Source organism: Megalobrama amblycephala, linkage group LG21, assembly GCF_018812025.1.
Source record: "Megalobrama amblycephala isolate DHTTF-2021 linkage group LG21, ASM1881202v1, whole genome shotgun sequence".
NCBI lineage: Eukaryota > Metazoa > Chordata > Actinopteri > Cypriniformes > Xenocyprididae > Megalobrama > Megalobrama amblycephala.
In genome coordinates this window covers 29015745-29042897 of record NC_063064.1, presented here as the reverse complement: position 1 = coordinate 29042897, position 27153 = coordinate 29015745, and the positions used below count along the sequence as shown (strand labels likewise).

At 37.6% G+C, this 27153-nt stretch overlaps 2 protein-coding genes across 13 annotated transcripts in view; one reads left to right on the top strand and one right to left on the bottom strand.

Annotated features, from left to right (window-relative positions):
- camta1b (calmodulin binding transcription activator 1b) overlaps window positions 1-17219 on the bottom strand; it is a 324903-nt gene extending 307684 nt beyond the window's left edge. For 9 of the 12 annotated variants that reach the window (XM_048172641.1, XM_048172642.1, XM_048172643.1 and 6 more), the window contains exons 1-2: window positions 14464-14569; window positions 10899-11000 (exon numbers count right to left, since the gene is read on the bottom strand). In XM_048172641.1, the coding sequence (XP_048028598.1) occupies window positions 10899-11000; window positions 14464-14488 (127 nt within the window). In that variant the 5' untranslated portion in view covers window positions 14489-14569. Of the gene's footprint in view, window positions 1-10898; window positions 11001-13649; window positions 14004-14463; window positions 14570-16966; window positions 17062-17102 lie in introns of those variants that run through there. The other 3 variants (XM_048172653.1, XM_048172651.1, XM_048172647.1) reach the window with 3 other exon arrangements.
- Window positions 16424-27118, top strand: LOC125256560 (dnaJ homolog subfamily C member 11). Its single transcript, XM_048172655.1, has 16 exons — window positions 16424-16575; window positions 17245-17374; window positions 19082-19155; window positions 19264-19365; window positions 20267-20395; window positions 20478-20600; window positions 20676-20749; window positions 20822-21011; window positions 21115-21200; window positions 22997-23113; window positions 23226-23381; window positions 23494-23563; window positions 23678-23735; window positions 24844-24986; window positions 25080-25209; window positions 25284-27118. The coding sequence occupies exons 1-16, from the start codon at window positions 16501-16503 to the stop codon at window positions 25307-25309; spliced, it is 1683 nt and encodes a 560-aa protein (XP_048028612.1). The 5' UTR covers window positions 16424-16500; the 3' UTR covers window positions 25310-27118.
- Window positions 27119-27153: the final 35 nt, after the last annotated feature.

Sequence of the window (27153 nt, the reverse complement as noted above, 5' to 3'; positions counted from 1 at the left end):
ATACTATTCACTAAGGTGATAAACGGTTGGTAAGCATCGGGCATGGATAAACCATAGGGCCGATCGGGCCTTCCAAAATCAAGTTTTACAATATTTAGACAAAGTATCCCTATTTTTGGAATTTTCTGTCATTAAATCATGTTAAAAGGCATCAGAAATGGAAAGAGGAACAAAGGTTTAAAGTTCCTCACAAATCTAGGTACTACTGCACACACTCAACCTTCAACTAAAAATTAAATAAAAAATTAATAAAAAATGTTTGCACTACGAATAATAATTATTCATGGACTGTAATTTCTGTAAAGCTCTATTTTTACCCATAACTACAATGCTTTTTATGTGTCTGTAAAGTGACAATGATATCACAAAAACAATTAGAGAGCAGTGTCTTTATTTTTTATTCAATTTTCTCTTAAAATTGAAAGACTATGTTGATTAAAGACCCCCTGTGGTGAAAATCAAGTTTTTAATGTTGTTTATATGTCTATGTGGTGTTTTTAATATGCTATAAGACAAACCATGTGCAAAATTCATAAGTCAGCACCATTGCTGAGTATTTTTTCTCCTTAAAACTGCAGTGATGCAAAAACGCACTTTGAAACTGTCCTTGTTCTCTACATCACAAAAATGTTGTAACCAATCCCGTCAATGCACGGACAGGTTTTAGCATATCATTAACTATGACCGCTCTGAAGCAGGGGGGTCTCAAGAGAAGCCAGGTTATTTTTATTTATTTATTTATTTATTTATTTTGGTCAATATGAAAAATCAGATACATTTAGCAATATATTGTGTGAATTATGAATATGATGTATATTACGATGAACTATATGCCTTTCTCCACTGAAGTTTTTCAAAGCGTTTCTAAGAAAATATACTGATATTTAGAAGGCAGACTGAAATGGCGAACCGGAACATGGTTTGTGCAACATTAGCAACACATTATTAGCTGTTTGATAACGTAGTCAAGCAAAAGGCTAATCATATTAATTACTGTTATGTGTCCGACGTTGTACTGTTATGTGTCCGCACATTCCCATTCTGACACATCAAATTGTAGACGAGCATGTATGTTCAAACATATACACCTAATACTGAATTAAACCAGATTTCCACTTGCCAATGTGCAGCGTTTACTACAGTAAAGTTGACCGAGTGGATCGTGTATTCTGAGCTTGTGTGATTGAGTGGAGGTGGGGCTAATTTGCATATTCATAGATCCGTGTATACTAAATGAAGCAAGGGTGTTGAGTTACATTCAAGCTATTTTAATTCATAAAGAAATTTTGCAGGAAAAAAAAAAAAGTTTAAATATGTAATTTTGCTCATCAAAGATGAGTTTTAAGGGATAAAATTATTGACTACAGGGGGACTTTAACACAACCACTGTGTGTGTGGGCCTCATAGTTTTTAATCTCCTTGGAACAATACAATCCGATAAACAGGATTTATAAAGAACAATCATCTGCAAAGGTGTCTGTTGAAATGTTTTGACATTTCTCGCACACGTTCATAATTAATGCCTTTTAATTGAGCGGACAGATCTAAATGGCAAAACAGGCTAACTGTGCAAAATGAGTTCTCGTATTCTAAATCTGCAGAGCTACATTTCTGTTCACCCAAGGCAAGCACAAAGAAGGTTCTCCCTCTGAGGATTACCGCATATCTGCGTTCTTTAATGACTCTGTAAGCATCTATCGTGTGCACGTACATGGGTCGGTCTCAAAACAGATGGAGCTTCGCCACTGCAAAGTGTAAAAAGACAAGAATGGACACAAAAACTTTCCACACCTCATCAGCCCAATGTCACTTTTTAATGAAAGCCGTCTCTTTTTCCATTAAATTGTCAGCACTGACGGACATTTTCTGTTTGCATTTGTTTATTTGTAGACTGTATTTTCCACGGAACGCCATTTCACCTGCCGTAAGCGGTTTTGTCTCAGATCGTGGCGGGGTGTACGCTTCTAACACTCCTTTAGAAACTCTTCAAATTAAGAATGGTGCAATGACAAATGCTCTGAGAGCGGCAAATCTGCTTCAGAAGGCAAATCTGGAGCCTGTCTGAATAAGGAGAGGGTGACATTTACAGATTTGATTTTCTCTCTACCTCATCATACAGCAGACACGAGCCTGCACAAGGGTCGCTGTAGTGTCTGCCATGGCTTTTTGATCCCATTTTGGAGAATGTAGGCTTTGGAGGAAATGCATTAAACTATCCTGATATAAGAACAGATTCAAGAAAAAAAATGTTTGCTCAATTGGAGGTCAAGTAAATCTAGAGCCATTTCTGTACAACAGATAGTGGCATAGAGGACATCTGCAAAGACAACAAAAACCTAAAGGAGTAAATGTTATGGAGATCAATTACGTCACTTTCGCTTCGCCTCTGTTAATGGATCGATTTTGGCCCATCTGTCATATTACAGAGATGTTTCACCAAGGACCGCAATCTGTCTCGTGAGAAATGTTCCAGAAAATCAAATCTCATAGCCGTTCGCATCTCAAATGAAACTTTAGATTATAATAAAAAAAATGCAAATTGCAAACCAGCATGCTATAGATTCTACTCATCAACTGATTAATTTTTTAGCTTGTAAAAAAAAAAAAAGCTGTACATATAATAAAACGGAAAGAAAAACTCAAATCCTCCAGTGAGATGAGGTGTCAGTTAATTATAAAACTTTGTATAATAAAGACTGAAAAATGCTGGGAAAAGCAACATTTACAGCTCCCAGTATAGATATTAAGGGGTGTCTAGGGAAATTTGAGATTTTTTCCTCCATTTTTTCAAACAAAATTAATGTGACAGAAATAAGGGCTCATTGCACAGTAGTTCCATGCAGACAGGGAGAAGGATGGGACTGCATGTTAATTCATCAATGGCGCTGGTAAACTTTTCAAGTGGTCTTCCCTCAACTGCTTTATTAGCCACATGAGTTGAAGGCAGGCTAGGAAAGAGGGAGGTCTTTTGACTTTCAAGTGGAAGTAGGAAAGGCTTTGATATGAAAGACAGCATAAGAAAGGAGAACGCAGCGGGCTGACATGGTCTTTTACCAAGCTGGCATTCCAACCTCCATACTACAAGCCTCCTCCGCGCCTCTCTCCAGGGAATTGTGCACTGCATGAAAATCAGTGGTATAGTTATCTATATGCTAATTTCCATGGGACGAAAGGTGAATATTCAGACATTGGAGTCACACCCACAGCGTTATCCATGTCTGGTCAAGCAAAACACAAATAGGAAGACCATAACATAAGAAACAACTTAAACACATGCATAGATCGCAAAGAGATCAAATGAATCTAACTTAATTATTAAGTTTGTGTTGTGATGATGAACTGAATTTTAAGTAGGGCTAGGCAATATATCTAAAAATCGATATATCTCAGTATTTTTTCCAAATTTTGATGATATTCAATATTTTTGCATTTGCCCTCGAAAGATTTAAAAAGGAGATTTTTTTTGCCTCCCATGAAAAAGACCCAGCTATCCGTTTGTTAAGTCAAATATTGTTTCCGCCGGTTCCAAGCCTCTACTCATTTCACTTGATACTATCTCAGCAGCTGTTTATGAGCACTATTTATTCATATTACACATTTAAGCTAAGCTTTTAAAAACTAACGGTGTACACAATAATTTATGTGCTCACGGCATCTCGGACACAAATATTTTAACGATTTATAAGATGAATCACTGTTCTGCCATCTGGGATTTCAGTATGAAGATAAAGGTGAGGACACATCACATTGTGAGTGTATATTAGCACTGTTTGTTTGCTTTTGGCATCTGATAGAGCATTTGGACCTGGAAGCAGCGACGCCTGACATCATACTTAACAAGTGTATTGTTACGAAGTACATACTAGGGTTGTCAAAAGTACCTTCTTCGGTACCAAATTGGTACACAAATTTAAAAAATGTGACAACACCAGCATTTCCCTCTAGAATTTGGAGCACTGTAGAGTGGATTCGTAAACACCTCTAATTGGCCAATGTGTTCACACACTCAACAGATATGTCTGTGATTGGCAATAATGATCAACGCTTCAAAAACATGTTGTAAATAGACATCTTTGATGCTCTTCACTGAGCGCTTACTTAATATATCCAGTGATGGACTCCTGCTTTTAAACATTCCCATGTGTATCTGTGTAAGTACTTAGTGAAGAGCGTCAAAGATGTCTATGACATGTTTTGAAGCGCTGATCATTGTAACCAATCACAGACATATCTGTTGAGCACGTGAACACAACAGCCAATCAGAGGTGTTTAAGAATCTGCTCAACATTTTTAAAATTTCAGTACTGACTTGGTCCCAAAGTCGGTACCTTTGACAACCCCTATTACATAATTTTTTTATTTTGACATAGTGACCACTTACACTTTTTTACTAAATGAACACAAATGGAACATTTAAAATATTTACTTAAAATATACAAATATAAGTATTCTTCCTACAAAAAGGAAAAGGGAAATTAAATTGGCTTTATGTATTTATAAACATAACTTTTTAACATTACCACAATATTCATGATATTACCTCATTTTATAATGTCACAAATATATAATATGTATGGCCCAGCATTCCCTCAAAACTACCTTTGACCGCTTTGGGCTACATCAACCTCAGAGCAACTACAGTTTATAAATCCACCAGCAGATAAAAACGCCACATTCTGCTGTGTGTATGAGAGGCAAGATCTTTTTCTGTATGCAATAAAATTTCTATTGAATTAGCAATGACTTGAAGGGTTGGACGATGTCAGTCAAATTGATTTAGCATCTACTGAAGCGACTCAAGGTCATGGAGCTCGGAGCCAGACCTCGTCCAGAGAGAGTCTGCAGTGTGAACACTTTAAAGCAGGAGGTGTGGAGAGATTCTTCAACAAATCTGAGGAAAAGTCGAGAAGGAGCGCTGCCGTGACCTCCAGCGCTGGTCCTCCTCCTCAAAACCCTTTGAGCCAGAAAAACATGTGAATCTTGGTGCTAATCTGGGGTTTAACGGCTCATCTTTAAAAGGCTTGACATTGAAGAGCTGTTTTACTGTATCTGTCATGGCAGCTTGAGCAAGCATCACTTCAGAGAAAAGAGCAAAGCTTGTTTTAGGATAGGATAAAGAGGGCTGACAAAAACAGATCTCAAATCGATAGTGTCCTCTTGCTTTTGTGCCACAATGATAGGATACCTTTTCTTTGCACACTTTTTCTTTTTTTCTCTGTGATTTGAGTTTCACTAGCACCAAGGATGATGTTGACTGAATTCTGATCAACTCTGCACCACACTGTATGCGACGCTTTATCATAACTAATCATGCTCATATAAAGCATTTTGACAGGATGATTGTGTGATCATGATCCTCATCATAAAAACCATAGTGACAGAGTGGACATAAAGAAGGGAATATGAGGATAAAAGAATGAAAGGGAGGATGATAAATCTATTTTTTCCCCACAGGGAAACGGCCTGACAATGATTCACATTTCCTCTTAACAGAGAATAATGTGCCGCCCGAAAGCCATTAAAGGAAGCTTGTGTCCGGCCAGAGCCATGACATCATTTGGCACGCTGTTTTACCACCTTTTCTGATTCAAATGGGATCCGGGTCCAACTGGTCAGTTTCAATTTCACTCGTCCCTCCCGCTCCAAGATCAATACCAATCAAAGCAGTGATTGCTCTATTGTTCTGCTTAATACTACAGCTCCTTCACTGGCTCCGGGCCTTCATCACCATCAGCGGCCACATCTGCGCCATTCAATAGATCATCCGCCAGATAGCTATCTGGCATTTGGCTAATGAAGATTGTTTATAGAGAGGAGGTTATAAAAATGCAAAGCTTCTCTGTGGTTTTTACACATTAAAAAGGTAAATTAATGTCACTGTCATCTCCCTGCGTGGGAGCTGTGTTTTCATGGAGTTTGGAAAGTTACATCTACTCATACTTGTCTTTTTTTGTTTGTTCTTTCATTTCTCTGGTAAAAGTCCAAGGTCTGAATTCATTAACATTCTTAAAGAAAACAATAATACGTTCATTAGGGAAAAAAAAGTTCTCAACTATTTTCTAAAGAAACATTTTAATGTTTTCTAATGTTTTAATCTTTTTCTTAAGAATAAATCAGACATTGTCTGATTGTTTTCTAGCATGCTCAAATAATACTCAATATTTTAAAACAAACTCAATATTTTAATGCTAATAAATCTTAAAGGGATAGTTTTTAATTATCCCATAATTTACTCAGCCTCAAGCCATCCTAGATGTATATGACTATCGCACAATCTAACACAACTGGAGTTAAAATATCCAAGCTTTATAAAGGGAGTGAATGAGGGGTGAGATTTTCAAGCCCTAAAAAAGTGCATCCAACCATCATAAAAACAATCCATACTGCTCCAGGGGGTTGATAAAGGCATTCTGAAGCGAAACAATGCGTTTTTGTTAGAAAAATATCCATATTTAATACTTTAATAACTAGCTTCTCGGCAAACGGCCGATTTACAGTGAAAGGGTAATCCCTGACCATGATGCAGAGGATAGCAAAACAAAACACTGTTCACAAATTAGTCTAAAATGAGAAATTTTAAAGAGAAATATTGGAGGATTTCGATATATTTCGTCCTATTTGTTTGAACTGCGAGAGGTGTCTAAGTTTACGATATCCTGTGTCATACATGGTCATCTGCCTAGTTATTTTAGTTTATAAAGTTTTAAATACAGATTTTTTTTTTTTTTTTTTTTTACAAAATGCATCGCTTCGCTTCAGATGGCCTTTATTAACCCCTGGAGCCGTATTGATTATTTTTATGATGGATGGATGCTTTTTTGGACTCCCTTTATGAAGATTGGATATTTTTTTAAGTATAACTCCGATTATGTTCGTCTGAAAGAAGATAGTCATATACACCTAGGATGGCTTGAGGGTGATTAAATTATGGGATAATTTTCATTTTTGGCTGAACTATCCCTTTAAGGACATAAAAGCATATTCGTCAAGAATTTGAATTATCCTAGTTAATATACTTTATTCCTGAAAAGAATGTTTTTTAAGTTAGAAACCAAGAAAATAATAAAATTCTTCTGAATTATATTTTCAAGAATGTTTTGTGAATCTGGCCCCTGGTGCTTAAATATAATCAGAATAATGCTGCATGGAACTAACTCATATTGATTTAATGTTTCCTTCAAATGCCTAATGAATATAATATTGATATCTATATAAATGCATTAACTGTGTACAAGAAAGGGATAAAATAGCTCTCAATAATACATTTTTCTTTCTTTAAAAATTATTGTGCAATCTACAGAAATGTAAAATAAAAATGCACTACTAGATAATATGCAAATATTATATAGACATTCTGAGGCATAAGATAAATGAAGTGATAACAAAACATATGCTTCTGACATGAATTATAAAACAGAAGCAGGTCCTATAAACAGCACACAAATAGGCAAACACCAGCTTGAACCACTGTCTTACACCTGGACGCATAAAACCAACATGCAAATCCATGCAACACTGACTACCAAAGGCATTCAGAGACATAAACAAGACAGAGGATATGAGAATGCTCAAATACACATGGACTCAATCATGCAAATGAGTGTATGAATACAAATGGATAAAGAGTTGAGCTATGCATACAAAATGCACTTTAGAGTTCTGGCAAACAATTTGGTCCTGTTTTCTGCCCTACCCGAGCTCTCTCTCTCTCTCTCTCTCTCTCTCTCTCTCTCTCTCTCGCCATCATCACAGTAACAAAAATTGCATATTATCATCACTATGCTCTTCAATAGCTCCTTGTTTGAATCATGTACTGAATGTCTGAGTCTTTAGACGACTCATAATAACCTCATTTCGGTGTTAATAACAGCACGGTACACGAAAGCCATTTACACGGAGTGAGCACCGAAGCCAAAACCACATTGAAAGTGAGAGATTGGATAGCTAAACAACATCCTTTCACTCTTGGTGTGATTTTGTCAAAGGTCTCCAAAAACAACAAGGTCAGCTTCATTTAAACCTGCTGGACCTAAAAGGAAGCTCTGCTGCACTGGCTCAGTCGTGACTTGCTCCCTGAGATGAGTAAACCGAATGTATGCTGGCACGCACAGATAAGGCATGATTGTTATGAAGAGTGGCATAAGCCTGCGCCAAGTGAAGCGTCACCGGACGCCCGACACGCTAGAGCTTGGCACAATTACCGCCAACTGTTTTGATAACGAGAGATGTTATGCAAGCAAAGAGTTCAAACTCCTTCAAGACAGGAGGCCGATTCTGTGATAACCTCACTTTCGTGTCTGGGTGTCCCAGGAGACCAGCGTCTCTCTCTGCTCTCTGCTTTGGTAGAGCAGTTCAGTCAACTGTTTGCGTCTCTGCAACACGAACAAAACCTCTCATTATTTGCAGGATCTCAATTAAATTTTATCTTAGCCAATTTAAAAGATCTGTACGGCAGCAACTTCTCTCTTAATTGCTAGGGTGTTTTTTGAAAATAAAGCCTTGCTGATAAAACACTGAAGATATGGGATACTGTGTTTGTGACAAGAAAGCAAATGAATGCACTATCATCCTTCCATTGAAGTCAAGGGATGAATATCCCTAGGTCTCCAGAGGCTAACTGCTTCTTGTCTATTGACTCTTGTCCAAGAAAATATGCAATGGAAAAAAAAAATTGCAAATTCATGTGATAGCAAAATACTTGGTATGAATTGAACACACATAGGCCTAAAAGTGAAAAAGCTGCACATCTAAACATATTCTAAAGAGATTAGACGATGTGCATTGTGGCTGCCTTAATAAGTGGGTGTAGTTCATCTGGGGATTTCCACTGGTGGAGTAAAAAAGGCTATGCTGGACACTAGGGAAGAGGAGAGGGGGAAGGAGAGGAACGGCAGACCAGGATTCCTCCCAATTAGCTCACTTCGACATTCTGGTTCTGTCCCAGTTGGCTCCCAAAGCTTTTCTTGGCTCAACAAAGCAAAAGAATCAGACTGAAATGGGGTCCATGAAGAGGGCTGCCTGAACTGGATCTCCTTTTATCCTCACATTCCGACACGTCCAGGGATTCAAGGCTCACAAGCAACATCTACCACTGCATTATAAGAACCATCGGCCCATTTCATTTGAAAATCAACATGTAGGCTAATCAATGGATTACCAACATGTCTGCAAAGAGTTGATGTTGTTAAAGGATTAGTTGACTTCAGAATTAAAATTTCCTGACAATTTACTCACCCCGATGTCATCCAAGATGTTCATGTCTTTCTTTCTTCAGTCGACAAGAAATTAAGTTTTTTGAGGAAAAAATTCCAGGATTTTTCTCCATATAGAGGACTTCACCAGGGTTCAACGGGTTGAAGGTCCAAATGTCAGTTTCAGTGCAGCTTCAAAGGGCTCTACATGATCCCAGATGAGGAATAAGGGTCTTGTCTAGCGAAACAATCGGTCATTTAAAAAAAAAAAATAATAATAATAATAATAATAATATTCATACTTTTTAACCACAAATGTTCATCTTGTACTAGCTCTGCAATGCGCCACACATTACGTAATCAGGTTGGAAAGGTCACGTATGACGTAGGCAGAAGTACCGCAGTAGGACGAAAAACTCCATCTCATTTTCTCCTCCAAATTCAAAATTGTCCAACATCGTTGTTTTACCTTTTTTTGTAAAGGGCATTTGACTTAGTCTTTGCACATTCACTTTGTAGACACCGGATAGGTACTTTCACCTATGTCACATGTGACCTTTCCAACGTGATTACGTAATGTGTGGTGCATCACAGAGCAGTGCAAGACGAGCATTTGTGGTTAAAAAGTATATACATTTTTATTTTTTTTTAGAAAACGGCCAATTGTTTCACTAGACAAGACCCTTATTCCTTGGCTGGGATCGTGTAGAGCCTTTTGAAGCAACAATGACACTGCAATTTGGACCTTCAACCCACTGTATCCCAGTGAAGTCCACTATATGGAGAAAAATACTGGAATGTTTTCCTCAAAAACCTTCATTTCTTTTTGACTGAAGAAAGAAAGACATAGACATCTTGGATGACGTGGGGGTGAGTAAATTATCAGGAAATTTTAATTCTGAAGTGAACTAATCCTTTTAAACCACCAAGAGCCAGCATGACCAGAGACGGCTGAGATGTGTATCCCTCCAGCTGCTAATTACACTGTTAGCCTTCAACAACTGGACAGCAGAACTCCTGCCACTTAGTGTCCATGTCGGAGTGTCTTCATTAAGTGAGTGTCTCTTCGAAACAGCCTTGATCACTCAGTGAAATCACTGAGAACGGCTGGAGAGAGAGAGAGAAGCACAACAAGAACACACCCTCATCCACACCCACGCAAACCAACGCCTGAGCTCTGCTCAAAGAGCGTTGTGCGTTGATTAGCCATGACAACGAGCTGCTGCTTCCAAAAATATGCTGCTCGTTCCGGAGCAGCATGGCCACGCATGAATAAACATCATCTGTAATGGAGCTGAATGAAAATGAGACGCTGGCCTTTTTTAAGCTGATCTACCAAGAATGGCCTCTCCCTCCCGACACCCTGCACTAAAAGTCACCTAGCAGCTGAATGTTGGCTTATTACAAATTGCTTTGATAGAATTTGCTAAGCTCTTGAACCTGGTAAACACACCAGGAAAACAACCATTATTGTGCTGAAAGCAAGGTTTTAGATCATATGCTCTAGAGACACTGAAGTCTTGTAATAATTTGATCTTTCTCTGGTTTGGGCTCTGGTAATACTATAAAAACACTGCTGAAGAACTATACCAGCTGCGACAATGAGGTTATACAGTATGTAAACGAATGGGCAGAGAAGATGAACAGCATTTCATAACGTTGTCATGTTTTGAGGGATGCAGTGGAAAAGGAAGCCAGCTCTCTTACTGTTGTTGTCTGTGTCATCGCTGACACTCTTAGGAGGAACGTGGCCGGTGTAACCGACGGCGGTTCTGTACATTCGATCCGGATTACGTATTTTCTTCAGTCCTACAGGGGACACAGTGGGGGAAGGGAACAGTGAGGGGAGATGGTCTGTGGGTACAAAAATACAAAGCCCTCTACTTTCTATTCATGCAGAGGTCATTAATTGCTTTTACTCTCGCCTTCTGAATGACTCCAGCGCATTATGATTGTGATGTTGCAATACATTTTTTGCCCTTCTGCAACTGACTGGTACATGCACTAGAGGTCAAGAGGTCATTTCAGGTTTATTTTAAGTTCAAGAAAAATAGCTGCCATCACACTTGCATTTGTGGGTTTAAATGAACTTTTTCAGCATCCACATATTGCATACAAGATGTGTATGTAGGTGTGCAATCAACTAGGCTGGCGAGGAGCTAACGCTACATGTTGAATCATACCACATGATGAGGTTCTACTAATTTCTGCGGCTTACTGGATTCTTAAATGCAGCTGGCAGGGAAAAGCCTACTTTTGAGCATGGATGCACAACATTAGCATGGAACTGGGAATAAAACTGCTGCTCATTAAAGCGATAGTTCTCCCAAAAATTAAAAAATGTCATCACTCACCCACCCACATCTCATTCAAACTTGTATGACTTGAAGAATGTTGGTAATATTTTTAGTTACCATTGACTTTTATTGTGGGGACAATGAAAAAATAAATAATCTTTTTATGTTCCAAAAGGCAAGTCATACTACATTAATTTTCTTTTCTTGGGTGAACTATCCCTTTAAGTATACAGCAGCAAAGTCTGATGCTGTAAGAAACACATAAAGCAAGCCATAAAAAGCATGCAAATTACTGGAACTGAAATCTGAACTAGCACTTTAATTTCTCCCTGTTGTCGCCTAAACGTTGGTAAACATTATGCTCATATTGACTCTTTAACAGTGATGGCCAAGGATTTAGTACCGGAATCACTGGTAAACTGGACACACTGTGCCTTCTCCTTCCAGTTGGCTAATCAATCCTTAAGATCAATCATTTAGAAAAGCTCTATTGAGTCAAAAGAACTTCTTCAGATAGAAAGAGTAAAAGTGGGAGACACAGCAACAGAGAGCACGGCTTACTATGTTCACTTAGCCAGGAAAAACTTCAGAGAAATTCTACACAATCCAATTTGTTTGGGAGAGCTATTAGTATCAGTTGTATTTTTTTTATTTATAAGAGTGCTGCTGTTTGCATCGCCAAACAAATCAAAAACACCCAGGAGCTTAATTTTAAGCAAAACCACACAGTGAAAATTTCACTTCTCTGATAAATTAGATAAATTGAGATTTGATAAGCAACCAAATATGTACAATTGAGCTTACACAGCCTGCAGTTTTCAGCACAATACAGGTGAGTTGAAGCACGTATGAGAGAGAGCAAAATAATGGATGAATGGATGGAGAGACTCTCATGCACTCTCTAGCCAAAGAAATATTCCAGAACACGACTTTGAAAACATCTAAAAGCTGATGGGGAGCACATCCTTGTATGTAAGCTGCCATCATCATGTTGGCAAGAACCACTGGAGAATATGCTTCCTGTGTGGAGGAAAAGAATAGAACTGATCCAGGAAGCTGGCGAGAGCAAAGACTGTCAGATACAAATGCGTGACACAGTTTTAGGCCGTACAGGTCAAAAGAGGCAATGTTTTCTCCTGTTCTGTGGCAGCTCAAATGGGTAAAAATAGCCTAGAATCTTTCTGTCCCCAAACTTACGTTACATTATGACACATTTTTCTTTCTGAGAAGTAGAGCAAGAGCAAAGCGTTACCTGACTGGACTTACATAGATTAATGTGCACGACGAAACATAAAGAAAGGGAATACCTTTTTCTGGCCAGGTCATCTCTCAGCAATAGCAAAAATGAAGATATCCAACAACAAGCGGGAACAACAGAACTGAATCTATATTGCCTGTAGATCCGAAGTATACCGAGTAATTAATACTTTCTTTCTAGAAGATAATTCTATACGTTCCAGAAACAGCACACATGCACGCTATACCGTCCCACACAGGCACTCTGCGAGCTCACCCAAATCACTGAGGGCAACTTTGATGGAATTCTTTAATAGGCAAGCTTAGTTATCACTCTTAGTTCCAATGTGTGTAAGTTGGGGGGTTGAAGGGGGGGGTTACTGATTTGCACAGCTCAATAGCACCACCATGTGGCTGTTACGAACAAAAACTTCCTTGACTGATTTGATTTAGAAAAAAATTTTGCTGAATAAATAATTCAATGTTGACAAACTCGTGGTTGATATTTTAAGCTATTCCACGGCTAATTATTGAACAATCAGCATTTTCTTCCCAAGATGCTTTAGAATCAAACTTATGTCTGACAATTTATTTGGCCCCTATAAAAAATTACGTTTTCCAAAAAAGGGATCAAAGTAAACAGGGATTTTGAAGGCGAGGGAGCGTCTTGTGGATCTTAAATTATTTAAGTCTTCCTTCAAATTCGTTATATAATAAAAAAAAAAATGCATATATTTTAATCTCAAAGAATTTCATTAAGACGTAAGGGCCACATTAAAAGCATCCTCGAATAATGATATACAAGACGCGCTCCGTTAATGCAAAAAAAAGTGAACTTATGTTCGACTATATAAAAACTAGTCATAATTACACTCAAAACAAATGAAGTTGGTTTTAGTCGCTTTAGGAAAGAGCAGAGACGTACCTTTCATTTTGCTGCCTCATTAAAATTCCGCTTCAATTATCCCAGTGTCCTTTCCAATCCAGTTTCAATGTGTTATTATCTAAGAAAATAACTGCTGACAGCTTCAAAACAGCAGCGGCCAAACAGTCACAGTTCTGGGAAAATATTCCACACAAGACTGAAGCATATCGAGCAGCTGTCGGTGGGTTCAGTCACTAAAGGGGGGTTCTGGTGGGGGTGGAAAGAAATCAATCACGTTTTAGAGCATCACCATAAATCTGCATTTATCGCTTTTGGAGTTAAAAGCGTCGCCCTGTTCAATGCGAAAGAAAAATGAAGTAGTTGACCGCGTTTGACTTCACGGAGCTCGCTTGTTTGTCAGCCCACGGGGAACGTGGATGCGGTGTGGAGGAATCCCACTCTGAACCATACGCGCGCGAGTCATTTCACGCGTTCATTTCGTCTGATGCGCTCATGTGCGCGTCTCAGTTATAAGAAAAACATGTTTCTCTTCATCTAACGAAGGCTGTGGCTCGGCTTGACTTGGATGCGTGTGACTTTGAAAAACCTCTGTGTGCTTTGAGATGAAAGGAGTCGCGTAATGAACGTAACCCGTGATTACCTAACTCCGTTCCCGTTATTTTAATAGCCGTCTCTGAGATGGCTAATCCCATCAGCGCTTCAGCTTTTTTGCCATTTCGTGACAAACATAAGCTAAGCGAAAATGTCACTGACTTTCTCCGTCGCGCATCCCTATCCTGATCGTCATCATCTGGAGCTTAACGCTGATAAAACTGCGAAATGAAAAATAATAATCTTGTTATTTCTCTCTTACCTTCCGGCTTGTTTTCGGCAGCCATTTCCCCTCCGCGCGCCACATCCTCCTCCTCCTCCTCCTAGCGACCGGGGGGGTACCACGCGCGTTCACGGCGAGGACGCGGCTAGAGGAGGGGGCGAGAGGCGGGAGGCGCGTGCGTGAATACGCGTTAGCTATTGGCCGCAAAGTGCCATAAATGACAATGGTGCTTTCGGTGATGCTTCATGAATTTGCGAAATCCATATCCCCATCCCTTCCACGCCATTGGTGAATTGATTTTATTTAGGAGACACCTTTACAATGCAGCGACCAATAAGGTTTTTGTTTTTTGGGGAGAAACCTGGACTATAACATCATACGTATATGAATCTTTCCAACAAAATGTGCTTGAAAGACACCGACAATCGAGATACGTGTCCAGCAGTCTAAGTACTAATAACATGCCCCACTGTGTCATATAATTAGATGTTAACAGCCATGTTAGAGTCGTTAATCTGCCACTCGTGCTGAAGATGATTGTGAAACGAGAATGACATGGACGTAAGCATAGAGGTTTTACTCTAAAAGGTTATTGTATTGCAAGTCAGCAGTGACGCCACAGAAAAAAGAAAGAAAGAAAGAAAGAAAGAAAGAAAAAACATCTGGATAAGATGTGTCAGGTCGTGCGTGGACGCTCAAAGCTCGTTCATGAGTTCTTGAGCGCTGTCCACTCGTGGGTGCTGAAGGAGATGGTGCTGAAAGAACAGCTCCACTCATCGACCACAAATGAAGCCGAATCACAACAATACAGCATGTAGTGATTACTGGCAATGTATTTGTAGTTTTGGGACGATGACATCACTATATATTCGTTATTAATCATATTTATTTGTATTATTAATAATAAATAAAATATTTATTTAACATTTATACTAATAAGATGTATCCATTACATTAATCCAACGTAATTATTTTACTTAAAGGGCTAGTTCACCCAAAAATGAAAATATTATAATTTATTACTCACCCTCATGTCGTTCTACACCCGTAAGACCTTCATTCATCATCGGAACACAAATTAAGATATTTTAATGAAATCCGATGGCTCAGTGAGGCCTGCAATGACTCTCTCAAGATCCATAAAGGTACTAAAAACATATTTAAAACAGTTCATGTGAGTACAGTGGTTCTATGTTAATATTATAAAGCGACGAGCATAGTTTTTGTGCGCCAAAAGAACAAAAATAACGACTTTTCAACAATATAGTGATTCGGAGCTTTACGAATCTAATCAGTGATTCGGATCTCCTATCAAACAGCAAAACCACTGAAATCACGTGACTTTGGCGCTTGATTCGATTCGTAAAGCTCCGAAGCAGTGTTTGAAATCTTTTTTTTTTTTTTTTTGGCGCACAAAAATATCCTCGTCGCTTTATAATATTAATATTGAACACTGTACTCACATGAACTGTTTTAAATATGTTTTTAGTACATCAATGGATCTCGAGAGAGGAAATGTCATTGCTGGCTATGCAGGCCTCACTGAGCCATCGGATTTAATCAAAAATATCTTAATTTGTGTTCCGAAGATGAATGAAGGCCTTACGGGTGTGGAACGACATGAGGGTGAGTAATTAATGACATTATTTTCATTTTTGGGTGAACTAACCCTTTAATTAGCTAAATAAAATTTTGGGAAATTTTCATCCTGATGAAATCTGCACTCTCCTTCTTCCAGAACACACGGTGGCAGAAGAACAAATGGATCCTGAGCTTCAGCCATAGACGAACTGGCAAATTTACTATGGCGAAGGCTTAGCTCATTAATATTCATTTCGTCGTACTGACGTTTCCTAAAGCGTCTATACATATAAAATACTTAATATTCATCAGTCAAGCCTTTGCTGAAACAGTATTCGCCAGCTCACAACAAACCCCCTAACGTTACCTTCCAACGTCATTCTTTCAACAATCAGATGGAACTACTGGCCGAACGTCACATTGCGTAATTAATATTCATGAGAGAGGCCTTCGCCTTAGTAGGAATTTGGGGGAGGGTTTTGGGACACTGGGAACATGGCGGCTGCCTTGGAAATTGAATTGGAAGTAGATAACGAAGATTATTATTCTCTGCTCAATGCCAGGAGAGAGGTAAGGAAGTGGATAGGTTTTTTAAGAGACATTTCCATAGCTAAGCTCTGCACAGAATGAAGAGGGTCGTGCAATTTCTCTCATTACGTGACACTGTCCTATAAGTGATATTCATACAGGCTGTCATCGTATACTGTAATATGCCGGTTGCATTGGGCTTGTACTCGTTTCATGCTTGGACACCTTTCTAGCTGTATCTGTCAGATTGCTATGTCAGCTATTAGGGTGTTTATTTATATTTCGCATATACGCACTGATTATGTAAATGGCGCATGTAGAGCTTATCTCAGAACAGCCCATTCATTTACTATTAAAGCTTAAAAAGCAATACTCTTCATAAATAACCTAATAAAATAGGCTCAATCAAACCTTATAATGTAATTATACCTACCATAATAAAAAAACTGCTCGCTCTTGTGCTCGACCGCTATTCCCAGAGAGCCGTTTATTGCCTCAAACTCTGAGGATGTAACGGAAATGTTCGCGTTTGAGTTTAAATGCAAAAGCGCGCCAATGCGTGGTCTTACCTGGGCAGGATAACCAATCAGAAGCCTGTTGTCAAGGTGTGGCCAGTGCTGTTGTTTTTCAACGGCTCTGGGTTGACGCTCCTTGATAATATATCATAAATCTGTCTGTCTATCATTTATTTATCTATCTTACGGTCCACAGGCTACTCAAGAAGAGTTGAAGGCGTCCTACAGGCGTCTGTGTATGCTTTACCACCCTGACAAGCACAGAGACCCTGAGCTAAAGAGGCAGGCAGAACAACTATTCACCTATGTGCACCAGGCATATGAGGGTAATTATAACTGTCCCTAGAACTATCGTGACAGTTTCAGAGCACATATTAGAGGAATAATGTCATTATTTTCCTCACCCACATGTCATTTCATTGTATGCTGCTGTGATTTGTTTTGTTTTGTTTTTGTGAAACACAAAAGGAACAAAATTGGTACATTAATTTTTGAGGCTTTTAAATTATGATCAAAACCTTGCTGAGAAACATGTTGATTAATAATTCATACTTTTTAGTTTGTAAAAAGAGTTTTAGTATAATTGTAAACATAGGACCCCTTCAGGTTGTGGTTCACATCTAATTGCTGTGAAATCTTTAAAGGGTTAGTTCACTCAAAAATGAAAACTCTGTCATTTATTACTCTCCCTCATGCCGTTCCACACCCGTAAGACCTTCGTTAATCTTCGGAACGCAAATTAAGATATTTTTGTTGAAATCCGATGGCTCCGTGAGGCCTGCATAGGGAGCAATGCCACTGAAAATCTCAAGATCCATAAAGGTACTAAAAACATATTTAAATCAGTTCATGTGAGTACAGTGGTTCAATATTAATATTATAAAGTGACGAGAATATTTTTGGTGTGCCAAAAAAACAAAATAACGACTTGTATAGTGATGGCCGATTTCAAAACACTGCTTCATGAAGCTTCGGAGCGTTATGAATCAGCGTGTCGAATCAGCTGTTCGGAGCACCAAAGTCACGTGATTTCAGCAGTTTGGCGGTTTGACACGCGATCCGAATCATGATTCGATACGCTGATTCATAACGCTCCGACGCTTCCTGAAGCAGTGTTTTGAAATCGGCCATCGCTATATAAGTTGTTATTTTGTGTGGTTTTTTTTTTTTTTTTTGGCGCACCAAAAATATTCTCGTCGCTTTATAATATTAATATTGAACCACTGTACTTGCATGAACTAATTTAAATATGTTTTTAGTACATTAATGGATCTTGAGAGAGGAAGTGTCATTGCTGGCTATGCAGGCCTCACTGAGCCATCGGATTTCAACAAAAATATCTTCATTTGTGTTCCGAAGATTAACGAAGGTGTTATGGGTGTGGAACATGGGTGAGTAATAAATGACAGAATTTTCATTTTTGGGTGAACTAACCCTTTAATGTTTTGTTTTTTTGTTTTGTTTTTTGTTTTGTTTTTTAATGTAAGAATAACTTTTATATTTCAAAACAGACTGGAAGCAACTCATGTTTACCATGTTTATCCATACATAATTGAAATATTATACATCAGGCTTTTGAGAGCATGTACTTGTCTAAATCATCCTTGTATTGTATTGCATTATATATTTTGCTCCCACAATTAAAACTACAGAGATTTGATCATAAAACTAAGCATTTAACTTAATCTTAATCAGACATTATTGGAAGATCTTACTTTTTCAACATATAAATAAGAACATCTTCACTAAAATGCATATTTTTGGACAAAATCTAGGTTATTTTCGTTTTAACGTTTTCTGTTTTGTTTTATTTTTTTTTTCCTTGAGTATGAGCTCCATATTCTCCTATATGAGCTATAAAAGCCTGATGTATCAAGTATTTTCATATTTTACTAAAATGGTTGTGACAAATAAAATAAAAAAATCACTGAATTCTGTCTTAGAGTCATATTTGTAAACTATTAGTGTAGTTCAAATAATTAGATTATTAATTGACATTTTTATTTTACTTTCATTATTTGACAAATGCTTAGTTCTCAGTGACCCACAATCCCGAGCCATATATGACATATTTGGGAAGAAAGGCCTGGAGGTGGAAGGTTGGGAGGTTAGTTTTGTTTTCCACATTGACAATGTTAACTAACTAATATTTGTATTACTATGGTGCATGTGATACTAATGACACGTCTGCTTGCTTGATCCCTGATATCTTTAGGTGGTGGAGAGGAAGAGAACTCCTGCAGAGATCAGGGAGGAATATGAACGTTTGCAGAGGGAGAGAGATGAGAGGAGACTCCAGCAGAGAACAAACCCTAAGGTGGACATTCCAGACCAGAATGACAGCGGGAGATAATGATGGTTTTTATTACCCGAAATGCAGTTTTATTTCTCTAAACCTTCCGGTTTTGTTGTGCTCCAACTGATGCAATTTAAAAGTTCTTCTAAAATTTGAAGCCAGATAATATCAGTCAAATCTTTGCTTGATTGTTGAGGAATAGATATTTTAAGACTGCTTTCTTGCTTTATTATTTTTTTTTATTATTTATTTATTTTGGATACCTGCACATACAGTTTGCTCATTGTAATTTATCAAGCAAGTTTCTAACACAGGGCACATTCGATTCGCAAAGCTCCGGAGCAGTGTTTTGAAATCGGCCATCACGAGATATCATTGAAAAGTCATTATTTTGTTTTTTGCCGCACAAAAAGTATTCTCGTCGCTTTATAATATTAAGGTAGAAACACTGTAGTCACATGAACGGGTGTAGAATGACGTGAGGGAGAGTATTTAATGACATTATTTTCATTTTTGGGTGAACTAACCCTTAAATGATGGTGGTGTTGAAGTCTTGCGACCATGGTGTAGTTCGATTATAGCCTACGTTGAGCTTTTTACTTCTGCTGATTGTATTTAGGCTTCAAAATCGTAAAAGTTTACTTGTGAAGATTATCATGTTGAACAAAACATGTAAGAATCATAAACTTTTGTTGGGCACAGAGCTTTTTTTCTGCAACAATCCAAAAGCTAATGGAAAAATCCTATTGGGTTTTTGTAGAGAGAACCAAGTTGATACGAACTTACGGGTTGGCTACAAAAAATACACTTCAGCACTCTATTGGGTTTCTTCTATATGGACGGCTAATATTAATTTGATTTAATTTAATGTAAGGATTGAGGATTCTGGATGGGGTTTTACTCATAAATTGTCTTCATTCAGGGGACAATAAGTGTTGGCATAGATGCAACAGACCTTTTTGACCGATATGAGGAGGACTTTGAGGATGTACCAGGAGGAGGTTTTCCCCATATTGAGATCAACAGGATGCACATTTCCCAATCCATTGAGGTCAGTATGGACAACTGAGCATTTCATGATGTCACCACCATCTCCCTTGTGCTCTATAGTCATGCATGTTTATGTTTGGCAGGCGCCCCTAACCACTTCAGATACCGCTGTCCTCTCTGGATCTCTGTCTACGCATAATGGCAATGGAGGAGGAAATATAAACCTGTGTGTGCGGCGTGTGACCTCAGCGAGGGGCTGGGGAGAGGTGAGACTTATTCCAAAACACCTTCAGGTTTTGTGGTGGTCCGGTTCTGATGTTCTTCTTTGTGTGTGTCTTAAGCTGGAGTTCGGAGCAGGGGACATTAGAGGACCTTTGTTTGGGATGAAAGTATTCCGTAACGTAACTGCACGATGGTAGGTATCCGTCTGTGTATGATAAGTGAAGTCTAATTTCTGTGAATCTCATATGAATTTTGTGTCGCGTAGCTTTGTGACTGCCCAATGGGGATTGCAGTTCTCCTCGCGTGGCGTGCGGCCCAGTGCCTCTACAATGATGGCTCGCCACCTGGACCAAAACACTATGGGCTACCTGCAGTGGCGCTGGGGAAGCCAGTCTGCCATGACCACCAGCATCGTCAGGGACACTAAAACAAGCCACTTCACCCTGGCCCTGCAGGTGAAGCCCTCACAGGGGTATATTGACGATGGCAATTTGTTTCATTCAAAACAAGGTAATGCATTAAGAATGCAATTCATCTGTTCTTATTCCTGTTCTTCAGCTGGGCGTTCCTCATTCCTACCTGATGATGAGCTATCAGTACAAATTCCAGGATGAAGACCAGACCAAAGTCAAAGGTTCCATCAAGTATGTGTTTTACCTATGGTTTTCAATAGAGATGTGCAATCTGTATACACTAACTTAAAAAAAAAAAAAAAAAATATATATATATATATATATATATATATATATTTTTTTTTTTTTTTTTGAAAGAACTCTTCTGCTCCCCTAGGCTGCATTTATTTGATCTAAAATACAGTGATAACTGTAATATTGTAGAATATTATACAATTCAAAATATATTTGAATATATTTTAATATGTGATTTGATCAAAGCTGAATTTTTAGCATCATTACTCCAGTCTTCAGTGTCACATGATCCTTCAGAAATCATTCTAATATGCTGATTTGCTGCTCAAGAAAAATTTCTTATTATTGTCAATGTTGAAAACAGCTGCGCTGCTTAATATCTTTTGTGGAAACCAAGATATACGTTCTAAATATGTTTACTGTCACTTTTGATTAATGCATCCTTGCATAAAATTGAATAAAAGTGTTCATTTCTTTAAAAAAAAAAAAAAAAAACAGAGCACTTTTAACTGGTAGTGTACAGTATATACCAATACGTTCCTTTATATATGAAATAGATCTCATGAGCAAAAATTATAAATATATTCATTTTTATAACAATTTTTGCCAATTAGATAAAGGAACATTAGTAAACATTAGCAATAAACAACAGCATCTACCTACAAATACTTTACAAAACATTTGAAGCATGGAAAATACAGCACACTTTTCAGTGGTTGTGTGAACACATTGCTGAATAAGTGGTGAAAGAACTTAAATCAGAGATGCTATCGTTAATGCTATCTTATGAAACTGGGCCTTGTTGCATGAAACCTCTTAATTGGATATACTTAAAGGTATCCCTGGTGGGGAAAATTCCTTGAGGCAAGATATTTCTTTAAGAGCATTGCAACAAATGTATTAGCCGTCACCCTTATCTAAGTGTTTATACTAAGCATTTCGCGATAGTTTCTGGCAATGGAGAAGCAGTTGCTATCGTTATAAAATCTCCCACAATAAACAACATAACAGACCTCTGACTTTAACAAGCAAGTTTAACATTTACTAAACTATAACCCCCGGTTTCACAGACAAGGCTTAAGCTAGTCCTAGACTAAAATGCATGTTTGAACTGTTTCAACTGAAAGAAATTTGCTCTGAGATATCTCAAAATATGTCAGTGCAACTGTTTTGTCTCAAGAAGCACATCAGTAATATTTTTTTCTAAGACACATTTATAAAATTACTTAAATGCCCTAATTGAACTAAGGCCTAATCCTGGCTTAGCTTAAGCCCTGTCTGTGAAACCGGGCCTAAAAGTCTACTACAATATTTAAGTTATAGAGATTATTAAAGGGGGTCTGACGGATAAAATTCGAGCACATTGTTCCTAAGAGTGCATGCACACTGATTGCATCCAGCTACAAACACCGGAGGATGCTCAAAATCCTGCCACGCTACTTAAGGGAACACTTAAGTAATTAAGGGGAAATACTTAATGACAGCTTTAATGTTCTTTAAATGGACCCTATGGTTTTTTTCTTGCAACCCATGTTTCATTAAGGGTACCCTTAACCTTAAAATTTAGGGGGGGTTTTAACTTAAGGGCTTTCATGCAACTGGGCCCTGACCTGTAGAAAACGTAAAGGCCAAATGAAAAGCACATTGCTATGTTCACAATGTTGTTTCATTTTAAATTAAAAAAAAAAAAAGTTTGGGGGGAAAATAAATATATATATATATATATATATATATATATATATATATATATATATATATATATATATATATATACTCGTCTTTGTATCCAACAGGACTGGGTTCTTTGGAACCGTGGTCGAATATGGTGCAGAGCGTAAGATCAGTCGCCACAGTGTTTTGGCTGCTACCGTCAGCATTGGTGTACCCCAAGGAGTCTCCCTCAAAATCAGGTTAGCACTGACTCGACTTAACCACAATAAGCACAGCTCAGCAGAACAGCAAACTAAACTCAAGCTGCTTGTGGGTGGTCTATTTATGATGGTCATTTTCTTCTCTCTACAGGTTGAACAGAGCCAGTCAAACCTACCTCTTCCCAATTCATCTGACCGACCAGATTTTACCCAGCGCTGTGTTTTATGCCACTGTGGGCCCGCTGGCCATCTACTTAGCTGTCCAGAAGCTTATTATTATGCCTTATATACAAGCCCAGAAGGAACAGTGAGTTATTATCCATAATAACTGCTCTGAAACCGCCCATTTTCCTGAAACCCCTGTCTTTACGTTACCACAGTTTCTCTGATGAAAGGCCTGACTATTTGGTTGTTTACAGGGAGTTGGAGAAACAGAAGGAGGATTCTGCTTCAGAAATTGCTCGCAGGAAGCAAGAAGCTGAAGCTGCTGTGAGTAAAATAAATACATAGACAACAATGACTGTCTCTCTCATGCCAACACAAACAACCATTTATCAGGACAAATATGTTGTTATCTTGTGTTATTGTGTCTTTGGTTGTCAGGTTTTGCTGATGCAAGAGTCAGTGAAGAGAATTATTGATGCTGAGGAATCTAAAATGGGTTTGTGAAAGCCCATACATGTTTTTTTTTTAATATATATACATTCCGATAGATACAAGTTAAGCTCTATGGACTGCATCTGAGATATACTGGCAGTTACCACAGAAAATCATTTCCATTCATTATAAAAACAAGCAAACATTGACTGTACACTAATGTGTTTCCATGAAATAAAAAAATGAAAAAGGTAATTGCTTCTTTTTATCTCACAATTCTGACTTTTTTATCAGAATTGCGAGTTATAAAGTCAGAATTGCGAGTTTATATCTCGTAATTCTGACTTTATTAGACGCAATTGCAAGTTTATATCATGCAATTCTGAGGGAAAAGTCAGAATTGTGAGAAATAATATCAGTATTGTATGATTAAAAACTCGCAATTGCGAGGAATAAAGTCAGAATTGTGAGATAAAAAGTTGCTATTACCTTTTTTTTATTTTTTTTTATTTAGTGACAGAAAGTTATAAAAAGAAAGTTATTCAAAAGTTATAGAAAGTTACCCAAAAGTTATATCCAATATTTATACTCGCGTAATGACAGGATATAGCTGATAAACTAGTATCCAAAGATACCAGGGTACATGATGTAACAATTCATAAACCTTCATTTACATTTCTGGAAAGGCCATGGAAATTTCTTTTATTAATATATATTTTTCTAGTAATGCTCAGTTCTAAAGTACTGTATTTGTTTCACTAGAAATTGCTTTTTTGTGCAGTCTCTAAAAAAAAATTTTTATTTTTTTTTTTTTTTTTTTTTTTTACAATTTTTAACAAAATTAGTATTTTCATAAAAAAAATTAAAATCATCACAAAAAAAATAAAAATTATATTTTTATTAAATTATATTCTTTGGTCAGAAAACCATTCCACTCCTAAAATGAACTTTACAGCTCAAATAATACACATTTTTGTCTGACAAAATTAACACATGCTTTACGTTTTCTACTGTAGGTACATTTCTATACAGAATTTTTGTTTAGCAAACTCTGGGATGAGTGGAAACACCGATGGTACTCAGCAGCCTGCTACAGACTGTTGTCCATACAGCTTAATTTATTCTGAACATGGAACGTTTTTTGTGAAATGATTCAAATGTTTTAATTCTAGGTCTCATCATTCTAAATGCCTGGTATGGCAAGTTTGTATTGGACAATGGTCAGAAACGTGAAAAAGCAGAGGTCATCGACGTGACCGTCCCACTCCAGTGTTTAGTGAAAGACTCTAAACTCGTTCTTACAGAGGCATCAAAGGTACGTAAACATCAACTGGTGTTTTACATCAGTGAGATGCTTAAACTCTCGCCAGGTGCTTCCCATTAATTAGTTCTGTCTCGTGTTAATCAGGCTGGCTTGCCGGGGTTTTATGACCCGTGCGTCGGAGAGGAAAAGAGCCTAAAGCTGTTGTACCAGTTCAGAGGTGCAATGCACCAAGTCTTGTCTGGAGACACAGAGCCTCTTAGGATACCTAAACAATGTGAGTACTATGGAAACAAGCTGGAAATGTTTTCAAAAAGATGGTTAATTCTAATCTGGTCTCTTTTCATTCAGCTCATAGAATCACTTCAGAGACGTAGGAGTCTTCCACACATTGGAAGAAAGGACAGATGAATTCAATGGACATCAAAGGAACATAAAGGGACAGTCAGACGTCAAGTGATCCGAAGGGCTGCTCCTCTTCATTCCACGTACTCACCCGTGTATCACCTTTGTGTTGTCTGTTTATCTCAAATCCCTTAACATATATCGTCAATGGGTCGAACACATCTTAACATCTCCTTAAGATCTGGAGTTTTAAGTCAGACTTTCGACGAACCACCTGAACCCGTCTGCAGCTTTGATAGCTGTCTGTTTTCAGGTAGTAGGAGGTAGTCAAATATCATATCGCTCAATCCATCAGTCTTAATCAGTGTTAATACGACACTATCTGAAGATATCTACTGGATAGTACAGCAATAAAAGCTCCTGTAACAAAAAAAAAGGTATAGTTCACACCTTAATGAAGTGCTGTACAACCAGTGGTTTAATAGGACTGGTATTGATATTGTTTATTGACAGAAAGGTTTGCAAGTTTGTACACTGGGCTTACGAACAGGAAATCTTAGGCTCACACTGCCTCTAAAATCAGTACTGTAGAAGCTGCTTTTTTTACCATAGGATCATGATTTTAATTTCTATTTGGATAACACTCATCGGGTTAATATTTATATTTTCAGGTGAATCTCACAAAAAAATGGTTGTCAAATTCTAAATGGAAAAATGTCATTCTCATTACTGTAATCTAAAACTTTTAATTTATGTGATACATGAAAATCTGAATAAAACGTCCAATTTTCTTAAATTGAGGTCTTTTGTATTACTGTAGGGTATTGACAGTTAGGGGAGGTCGTTTAAAATGGACTTGCAAGAAATCTCATAAATACAAGAAATCTTAAATAATTTTCTTTATGCAAACTTTATGCAAAATGGATTCACCATTTCCTCCATATCAAAGATAGTTGTACACCGTATAAATTTAAAATACAGTATTACTGTACAGTCAGAGCCAGTGAATCGGAAAAAAAGACATGCTGTTATTTTATTTGTCAACATTGTGGTTCTTTGCATCTGGACATGGAAAGCAACTTTCCCCTTCTCAGTTCTTAAAAGTTGAGTTGCATTAGTTTTACTGACTTGAAATGCTTAGAATGAACTAATATAAAACTTTGTGCTACATTTGTCATTTATCATGATTTGATTGAGGGGTTTAAACAGAGTTGTTACAAATATAAAAGCATAGTATCAGAACAGTAATGATTCGTAAATTCAAATGATCCTCATTTGTACAACTACTCCACTGAACTGTTCATTGTCATTTTAATATGCACCTTTTGTTTTGGTTTTCTTAATTTGACATTGTGTTTAGTGCAATTTGTCATGAGTGTGCAATACCTACCTAATTTGGGTCTGTAGTAGATGTTTATTTGTAACAGTCTTTCCAGCTGTACCTTTTGTCTCTTGGGCTATAAGGGAAAAAAGTCATTTCAACATCAAGACATTTTATTGTTGTAGCAGCAACAATAATCTTCTCATTCAGAAGTGAAAATAAGGCTGAATTTCCCCAATTCCTGGGTCTGTGTTAAGTACATGCACTATTGACAGGCCATGGCATCATTTTGGTGTGATTTAAAAATGGCCCTTTTGATGTTCTCTGGTTTGTTATCCAGTACTGTCATTACACCTTGCACGTCTCCTGACTTTTTAGCATAGCTCTTGTTCAAGCCACATTTTGAAACTCTGAAAGAAACCGGTGTTACATTCCTATCTGATGCAAAACCTTACAAATGTATTCATGTTATGTAATCGACCTGAAGAACAATTTAAACAATAAAAAGTGAAGAAAACTACATTTCATCTGACCTCTTCAGTTATTTTCTTTAGA